This window comes from Macrosteles quadrilineatus, unplaced genomic scaffold, assembly GCF_028750875.1.
Source record: "Macrosteles quadrilineatus isolate MER2022 unplaced genomic scaffold, UCM_ALF_1.0 Scaffold_5__1_contigs__length_97177068, whole genome shotgun sequence".
Classification (NCBI taxonomy): domain Eukaryota; kingdom Metazoa; phylum Arthropoda; class Insecta; order Hemiptera; family Cicadellidae; genus Macrosteles; species Macrosteles quadrilineatus.
In genome coordinates this window covers 12815125-12825227 of record NW_026542598.1, presented here as the reverse complement: position 1 = coordinate 12825227, position 10103 = coordinate 12815125, and the positions used below count along the sequence as shown (strand labels likewise).

Here is a 10103-nt window from a genome sequence, read left to right as displayed (position 1 = left end):
ATTTCGTGCGGATCGCTTGTCGTTCAGGAGGAGTAACTTATTTAGAAAACAAAAGCAGGAGTAAAAGCTTCGCTCAATTAATGTTTAAGAATTATCGTGAAAACATATTCACGATTTTAATTGAATGTTGGTAGCACTAGCACATAGTTGAAGCGTCTGCCCTGAAGCATTGTTATCTGAGGCCACAAACTTCGCCACTGATCACCCTATTACAGCTGCTATTTGCTTTATCACCTTAGTTGATCAGAGAATTCTCTTTATTGCCTAATCTTCAACGTGTTATGCCTCTATTTTATGGCGTTATTTTAGACCAAGTAGGCTCTAACGTTGGATTTCCTTAAAGATTATGGCGACTTTACCTTAAAAACCTTTTAGTGTTTAGTTGGATGGATTGAATAATATAATCTTTTGGAGATAAATTACAAAATATACAGTATGAGGTTAACATTATCATGTTTTTTCTCTCACGTAACTCCCAAAACCAGCAGATTTGACTTGTACATTTTTATATAATACTTCTTAACAATAAATAACAAACTTTAACAAACTTTAACTTTTTAATAACAAATCTTTAAGATTTTGACCATTTTTGTAACATCTATATATTAATTTGAAACTGTTTCTTAGTCACAGATATTTTGAGAGAACGGCTGGGCGTAGAAACTCGGTAGAGGTGTCTAAAGAAAGGTCTTGGTATGTAGATTCTATATATTAACTAGCTGACCCGGCGAACTTCGTATCGCCTAAGTTATAGGTTTCCCCTAAGACAGACCGATGGAAAGAAAGTACCGTTACGTTTAATTTTCAAGATGATCTCGTTCGCATCGCTCAATCACGTCCTGGTTGAAGTTCGTTCGCTACGCTCACTCACCTTTGGGTTGGAGCTCGTTCGCTACGCTCACTCACCTTTAGGTTGGAGCTCGTTCGCTGCGCTCACTTGCCTTCAGGTTAGCTCGTTCGCTACGCTAACTCGCCTCCAGGTTGAAGTTCGTTCGCTACGCTCACTCACCTTTTGGTTGCAAATTAGCTGTTGTCATAAATGTAAAAGAAATAATAGTGCTGCACCCTGTTGGTAATCCTTGTAACTTTAATGCTATTGAACATCATAGAACAGAACCAACTTGTTTAATTGAAACAGCTGTTAAGATTCATTAATTCCATTTCTCATAAGGTTAACATGGGAAACTCCAGAGCCACTGGGGCGGAGCCCTTTTAAGAATTTCGAAACGGGAAATAGTTTACGTCCGATTCGCATACCTACAGAATTTACACACCAAATTTCATAACGATCGGTGAAGTCGTTCCGGAGGAGTTTGCAGACAAACACTGTGACACGAGAATTTTATATATTAGATTTGAAACTGTTTTTCTATGTCACAGCTATTTTGAGAGAACGGCTGGGCGTAGAAACTCGGTAGAGGTGTCTAAAGAAAGGTCTTGGTCTGTAGATGAGCCATCAAAAGAGAAACATGGTGAATTCCCTTGGGGCTCGGCCGCCGTGGCCTTTAAATTCCCATCCCATGTTATTCTTATGGAGGAAAACGGGGTTTTTGTCCCAGCTAATTTGAGAGAACGGCTGGGCGTAGAAACTTGGTAGGGGTCTCTAAAGAAAGTCTTGGTCTGTAGATGAGCCATCAAAAGAGGAAAGAGACAAATTCCCTTGGGGCTCTGTCCCAGAAGCCTTTAAAGTTGCCTCTTCAGATTTGTTTACATTACGACCATATGCATAATTCTACACTACTTTTTAATGCAACACCTGTTAAATTGTGATTTATTGCATTTTCCAAAATGAAGTACAGTATTTGCAATGGATTTTTCTGATTTTAAAATTGACGAGCTGTTGGCCCCGTCCTTCGTACGGGAATCGAGTAGTCAATTAAAACTGAATATGATTCAGAACAGCTAGTTTACAACTTGGTGGCCGATTCACACACACTGGCTTTGAGTACAATAGCTACATACCACCATCCACTGCATGGGCCTACTATCTCTTACCCACCTTATTTAATCACCTTGGCCACTGAAACCTCTAAAATGATCCTGATGGCCTCCTGGCTCTTCTATCCCCTGCCATTTCTGGATGACAGGAAGACAGGAAGATACCAGTCTGAAGATGTCTTTCATTACTTGGTCTTCCAAGTGGTCGTCTACCTTGTAGTACTCCTTGGAATACACTTTTAAAAGTTGAAGTATCTTCTCTCCGCCATGCAAAGCCTGCCCAGCCCATCCGAGATCCGAGCCTTTTGGTATACTTTTGGAATGTACCCCTTTATCAAGTTTCTGAATCATACAGTACTACTGGGATCGTTATGATAAGGTATGAATCGATACTGACACCCTGCAGCTTACTGGTCAGTTTTCTGGAGACCTACTACACCGGTTGACATTTTCATTACGAATAAAATGTGTACTGTATGCAGTCATACTTATATTAAAACATCTAGAAAAAGATGAATCAACACGTAAACCCCTTATCTTAAAGGATTAAGCACTTAAACTTAGACGGATTACATTTATGACATAACTTGATTATACGTTTAAAATGTTTAGTTCAAAATTACACAATCTCCTGATAACATAGATCTTTTTACGGTAGAAAATAAACTGCATTTCAAAGTAAAATATCGTGTAGGCAAACTCTGACGATCAATATTTTTTTATTCAAACAACTTGTAACATAAACATTTCAATGACAGTTAGCAACCAGCTGTTAGTTAAACCACCACAAAAACGACTTTAACTCGTCCGTCGGCTGCTAGACTTTTTGAAAATTAAAACTTAATTTCTAAAAAACTGAAACCCTAAACTAAAATTATGGCCTCGACATTCCCTAGTTCTCAAAATTATCTTTCTTTCAACACAAAAATCATAAAAATCCGTCAAGTGGTTGATTCAGAATCGTAAAATAAAAAAAACCCTGTTTCGTTTTAATATATAGGATTTTCTTCTGCATCATGTCATTTTTTGCAATATAATGTTCTATTACCAAATCAGTGGAAAATCCTAATATCACAGTAAGTTTTAAAATTATTTCTTATGGAGTTAACTTATATCTATTGTATGGCTTGGTTTCTGCCTTTTTTACCACTTCTTGGAGATTTTACGTAGGTAATATTCTTTGGCGTATTGCATCTGTAGACGAAACTTGGGTTGGTGAAATTATTACAATGGAAAAAGCGAGAAATCCTGGACAATTTGATATAGGCTAAAAATAAAACTGAATTAACAATATGCTACATTTCTTGAGCAATCATTGAAATAACCGATTTGCAAACAATGGAAACATAGAAAAAGTCATAGAACACAACCAAGTAAAAGAAATAGAAATAATATTTTTTTTACACTAAAAACACTAAAAAAACAAGATCAGCTTTTTGAAAAAAGATAAGATACAGTATTTACAAAAGATTTTGATTATATCTAACTGTTGTGTAGATCGTGAGTATTTCCATAATCTTTGAGTCGCCTGTAAATGCTTCGCAACTGCTCGAATTCGAGCAACAGGTACACTAGTAGGTATGATACCTTACTTTTAACTAAAACGGTCAGGGTTGTTACAAATTAGCGAAATCATATATTTACTACCCGTTATATTATAATACTAGCTGTGTGCCCGTTCTACGCACGGGGATCTTATTAGTAGTCAGTTGAAACCTTCTTATATTAAGATTAAGAACAGCAGTTAGTTTGCATATTTGCATATATGCTGGCAAAACTATTATATATAAACCTTTGCAAATACAGTATCTGACAGTTCAAGCCAAAATAAATGCTTCGCAATTAAATGTCACCCGGATCGTTATGGTCCATATGTCCAATGATTAAACTAAAAAATGTTTTGTAGATCCATGAAGCGTAGCCCTAAAGTGGGCCTATAATTGAAAGTTACTTTCCACATCGGTTAACTTAAACGTATTTAAAGTACTACCTCAACCTCACCATTTAACACTTTATTCCGGTTGACATTTTCAGTATCAAAGGTGCTCTTGTCCATTCCGTGAAACACTGAGAAATAAGGACATTAATGCGTTACCAACATACAACAAAACAACACAATACAACAATCCAACAAAGGCCACGAACTATTGATACATAAACAATATAAAGGCGTAAACAATTCATTATGGTTTGCTCAACAAATGTTTTACTCAAATAGGTTATCATTTTCTTAGCATACCGGGTAAGCTAAGATTTGGAATCCAGACAGAAAAAGCAAAACTTATACAGAGTTGAGACATCACTTAAATTGAATACGGACGGCTCTAATAAATAAGGTGCAACACCAACGATAACTAATTTGTAAACTACAGTGATGTGTTGGTACCTACGTAAAAATGATTCTAGCAGCTACCAACGGTTCTAAGGAAAAGAACCAGTACCTACGTAAGAACCTACCTAAGAACTATAGTACATCCGACCAATTAAATACATTAATATCTAGTCCCGAGGTTATTGGTCTCTTGCTTTTGGATTTTCTCGTAAAAAGTTATAAAGTCGTAAACTTATCGGTGTCAGTTTGAAAAAAAAAAAAACAACCTTACCCAAACAACTTTTTGTTATTTAATAGATTACGCATTCTCTAAACAATGATTAGTATATCTATTAACATTAGAAGGAAATGTGACGAAAATCACACAATGTTGGGGTTTTGGTCATTATTTGTATAATTATATTTCTTAAGTAGGTAGGCCATGTATTCTATGGAAAAGTACCGGTATCAAGGATCGTCGTCAAAAAGGTTGTTATGAATTAATATGTAGGCTTACGTACCCATGATATGAGCTATGGGCCTATTGGCTGTATGGTCCAGCGATTGCATCACACGGTGAGTAGAAACAGAAAGTGACACATTGGAAAAGCGAGTTTAGCACTTCCTCTGTTAAACCTCTGTTACAATCACCCACTGCAGTTGTGATTTTTTACTTTACACTTTACACAATCGCCATTGAAGCGCCGTCAATGAGTGGAAACCTTTTTTGTAAGCTATTGGCGACGATCATTTCAGTGTCCCAGCCCTATACAACAGTGATTCAAGGTATTCTTTCTGGTTGTCAAAACTCAAGAAACCTTTTATACTCAAAGAATTTCTGGTTCCGATTTGGACGATGTCTAGTTATTTAATTTCATTTACGGTTACACTATTAGACTATATTATTGCACTTGCGATTAATTAAATCCGTTATGTAAGAAAAACGTTTTTAATCTCACTTGGTTGGGATTTGCTTTCAAAACGTGATTCGAAATGGTTGCGGTATTTTTAAACAACATTTGTAAACATATCATTGATAGCTAGAAAAAATAATCTTGATCCGAACAGCTGTTCGTTATTTCATAGACGATTATGTGATAAAAATTGAACGAAAATTTGTCAAAAATCACACAAAACTGCATTTTAGAACGTCCGTAATTTTATTTACAAAGTAGTGAGGCTATATTTAAATCACTAAAGACACTCTCGACAATCCAGTGAATACATTAAAATGACTTGGATCTTGATAGGTACTCTGGTTTTCACAGAGAAGATTGCGTAAAATGCCATCTTGAGTGTTACAGACAAAGGGAAAGACAGACAGACAGACAGATAGACAGAAATAGAGATAAGACTCGTTTCTGCTTCTTTAATGTATAAAACGTAAAAATAACCTAAAAGTATATAATTCTGAGCAAAGTACAGACAAAACTCTAATTTTATTTATATAGATATAAAATATTATTAATATAATTTGTGAAGTTTCAGTTTCGAGACGTTATGTAGTCTGTCTTGGTCCCTCCTTAGGTTTACGCCTATCAAACAATTTCATTCAGTTTACACGATCGTCGAACAACGTAAACTAAAAGTCTTCTGGAGTTACAATTAAAACATGGTCCACATATTGTGGTTACCATGAATTCGTGGTGGTTACTAAATAGTTCGTACCTATGTGTCAATATTTGTTTTGTATTACCATTGACTTTTCTGTAGTGTATAGTCAATAGTATTACGTAAGATTTTATATCAATTTTTTATATTTCAATTGCGGAAACTCACACTTTATAGTAGTCAATAATCACGATAAAAATCAAGACGTAATAAAACCTGAAAGAATAAATTATATTAAGAAAACTAGGGATAATTATTTGGGTCATATATTTAGTGAAGCGGTTCAGAGGTCCATGTTAGGGTATTTGCAAGAGTGCAACCATACAGACTAACCAACACAAGGGAGTATGTTTTATCTATAGTAAAACGCAGGTGGACGTGAACACACACCCAGATGAAAAGCGTAGCAGAGTAAAGCTACGGTTGAATGATAGACCTGCCTTTACTGATGTTGTACGCTTCTATAGTCAAAGAGTTGGCTACTTGTCGATCACGTGTTTCAATATAGCGTACAGGATTAAACATGCGATGTTCTTGTGAGTCTGTTAGGATGGATTGACTATTCAAATGCGATAGATAGATTGTAACAATAGCGGCAACTTTTGCGAAAACAGCATCTCTATATATTAATTTGAAACTGTTTTTCTTTGTCACAGCTATTTTGAGAGAACGGCTGGGCGTAGAAACTCGGTAGAGGTGTCTAAAGTAAGGTCTTGGTCTGTAGATGAGCCATCAAAAGAGGAACATGGTGAATTCCCTTGGGGCTCTGCCCCAGTGGCCTTTGAATTACCATCCCATGTTATTCTAATGGAGGAAAACGGCGTTTTTTTGTCACAGCTAATTTGAGAGAACGGCTGGGCGTAGAAACTTGGTAGAGGTCTCTAAAGAAAGGTCTTGGTCTGTAGATGAGCCATCAAAAGAGGAACGAGGTCAATTCCCTTGGGGCTCTGCCCCAGGAGCCTTTAAAGTTGCCTCTTCAGATTTGTTTACATCACGACCATATGCATAATTCTATACTACTTTTTAATGCAACAGCTGTTAATATTTAAATTGCGATTTATTGAATTTTTCAAAATGAAGTACAGTATTTGCAATGGGTTTTTCTGATTTTAAAATGGATTTTCTTCTGCATCGTGTCATGTTTTGCAATATAATGTTCTACTATTACCAAATCAGTGGAAAATCCTATTATCACAGTAACTCTTTTCTTTTGGAGTTAACTTATATCTATTGTATTGGTTGGTTTCTGCCTTTTTTACCACTTCTTGGAGATTGTACGTAGGTGATATTCGTTGGCATATTGCATCTGTAGACGAAACTTGGGTTGGTGTATAGAATGGAAAAGAGTGAGAAATCCTGGACAATTTGATATAGACTAAAAATAAAACTGAATTAACACTGTTCTACATTTCTTGAGCAATCAATGAAATAACCGATTTGCAAACAATGGAAACATAGAAAAAGTCATAGAACACAACAAAGCAGAAGAAATAGAAATAATGTTTTTTATTTATTTATAAGTTGTCATAGACAACCTAATGCGGCTATGAGAGGGAAAATTTTGTAGAAAACACTAGATTGTGAGTATTTCCATAATCTTTGAGTCGCCTGTAATGAAATTGCTCGAATTTGAGCAACAGGTACACTAGTACATTATTATTACGATACTATGTTTCATAGGGTATTTGTTACAAATATAACCCCAAGTTCCAAAAAGAGAATGCAAATGCCATATTTCTCAGTAGTAAATCTGTGGAAGAGAAAATACTTGTTGCGACTTGTTTTATTGCAGCCTGCGAAGGACGTTTATGTGTCTATTTGTCTTTATCTGCCATTTCATATTGCTTTAACTGACAGACTTTCACACATTTTCCCCAACGCTTTTGGTAACTATGCCATTCTATTGTCAAATAGGCGGGTTGTAAAAAACCTTAAAATATGCTATTACCATCCTTCCCTTTCTTGTGTTTAATTATAAAGGACTAGGCTATACAATTCGCCTAGCCATTACAAATAATGTACACAGTGGTGGTTGGACGTTTTGATATCAGACGACAAAACTGTATATCATCTTAAGGTGTTTAAGCAATATTTATTACTTATAACAAATTAATTAAGATTTGGTTTTAGCTTAGTAAACATAGCAAGAGTTGGTAAAAAGCTCACTAAAATATACGTCAATATTGGTCTCATAGAGATATACAATGACATATTATGCCAACCTTTTAGTACATTCTGTGATTTTAAACGCTCTGGCATTTTAAACTTTTTCCAAGGGAACAGATAAACTGTGGCCCTATTACTAGTACCATGACATAATGTAATTTATCATAATTAATATTTATTGATAGCCAAGTTAAATGTGGATTCAGAATCGACCCCACATAGGGACAAACTAGCAACCTTCCGTTGACATATTTGTGGAAGCAGCTTAAAGAGTAAAGTCACATTCAATGGCACTAAGCTATTGGAATCTACTGACCGGATGGAATGAGTTTTAGTCACAAAACACTGTATAAACTTATCTATTAAATTATTTATATTGCATTGTAGCGATTAACGTATTCTTTCTTAATAAAGAACAAATGTCGAGGAAGAGTTTCACTAACAACCTTGTAGCCTTTCTGTTGCAATAGAGTAGTGACGCCCATGAATCCGTCCCTAGCCTTGGTGTGGTCCACGTGCAATATTTTGACGTCGACCTTGTCGAACGGGATGGTCTCTAGGATTTCTACCTCGCCACCTCCCACATCTATGGCTAGCAAGTCCACCACCGGTCTGTTAAGAGCCAGCCAGAAGGTGTAGAATGGGTAGCACATGATGGTTGCTGGAGAGTAACTTCTTCGGTTCACGCTCACTTGTATGTAGGGTTGGCGGTGGAATTCGTAAGCGGACCTGTTCAAACTCATACACGCAGGGGCGATCCACGCATTTCTCCTGAACGTCTGCAAGTTGATAACATCAGGCTCTACCAAGAGTCCTGTCCAGCCCATGTGTCGCTCGAGGAAGAGAGTGTCCGAGAACAATTGCTTATCCCCAGAGCCGACTTCGATGAAATAGCCCCCTTGCTTGTAGTCGGTCAGTACTCTGAGCTCCTCCACAAACTTGCTGGGGTACGGCAATTCATGAGTGTTCACGTGACCTTTCTTGGCTGGAGGGATTAAAAGGGAAGACAACTCTCTGACGAGCTGCACGTCCTCTTGGTTGTGATTCGGCGACCGCATCTCTCTAGGTGATATTCCGTCTTGAACGAATTCAACTTGCCATGAAGACATCAGCAAGACTTCAATAACCGCTATCACTGATAATGTCAAAGCTACGATGATAAGTGTGTTTGAAGCTTTTGACCGACAGGTTCGTTCGATGAAGTTGGCACAAAGGGTTTTGATGAATTCAACCATCTTGGATTTTAGAATCATTTCAAAGCGATCTTATAGTTCGTATTTGAGTTTATTAGTTTGTTGACTTTTACAAATGGATAAAAAGGTTATTGGGCTTCAATGTTAGTTTATTTAGTATACATACAGCTGATTTGTTAATTATTAATTGACAATAGTATCGATCGTTGATTAAACTTTCGAATTCTATGTTCAGTTAACTACGGACTAAATACTTTCGATCATTGACTTTAGATGCATGTCTTATGTATGATTACAGTACATCACAATAGTAAGGTAGCTTCGAGTCTTAATCCTAAAAGTCTTTTAGTTTATTCTTCTTAAAGTTTGAATATTTTCTATCACATTTTCTGGTGTTTGTTGTACTATTTAATACCCCCAACGCAGCAACCCTGCAGACTAAGTGAATTTCCATTTACCTGGCTGGAATTATACTAAATTATTCCCTTAAAATTGTCAGATTTTTTCCTATTTAGCTATCATTAATTCATTTTATAGAGCACTTAGATTCTCTGCTACAGGGAAGATTATAATTAAGGTGTTTGTTGTATTAAAATATTGATTGTGCTCTTTGTTTTGATGGTTTTGTTAGTATGAAGTAAACGAATTTGCCAAATTATGTTAAAATACGTCTATAGACAAGCAAGCTACAACAGTTTATTATTCTCCATAAGAATAACATGAGAATTTTAAATTTCGTTTTTTTATCTTTTCTGTAAACGTTAGGTATACTTCAATATACTATATTGTTTGTTATTCTGAGTTCTACAAAATGGTTTGGAAATAAATTGCTAAATTTTATGTTATAAGGGTAAAAAATGGAATAAAACCAATGTTTAACCCAT

General features: G+C 36.0%; 1 protein-coding gene across 1 annotated transcript; it reads right to left on the bottom strand.

Annotated features, from left to right (window-relative positions):
* Window positions 1-8397: 8397 nt before the first annotated feature.
* Window positions 8398-9261, bottom strand: LOC128994308 (protein Star-like). Its single transcript, XM_054418749.1, has one exon. It carries the CDS (start codon window positions 9259-9261, stop codon window positions 8398-8400), a length of 864 nt encoding a protein of 287 aa, XP_054274724.1.
* Window positions 9262-10103: the final 842 nt, after the last annotated feature.

Excerpts from the sequence above, each read along its gene's own strand:
- LOC128994308 (XM_054418749.1), bottom strand. The coding sequence starts at position 9,261 with ATGGTTGAATTCATCAAAACCCTTTGTGCCAACTTCATCGAACGAACC.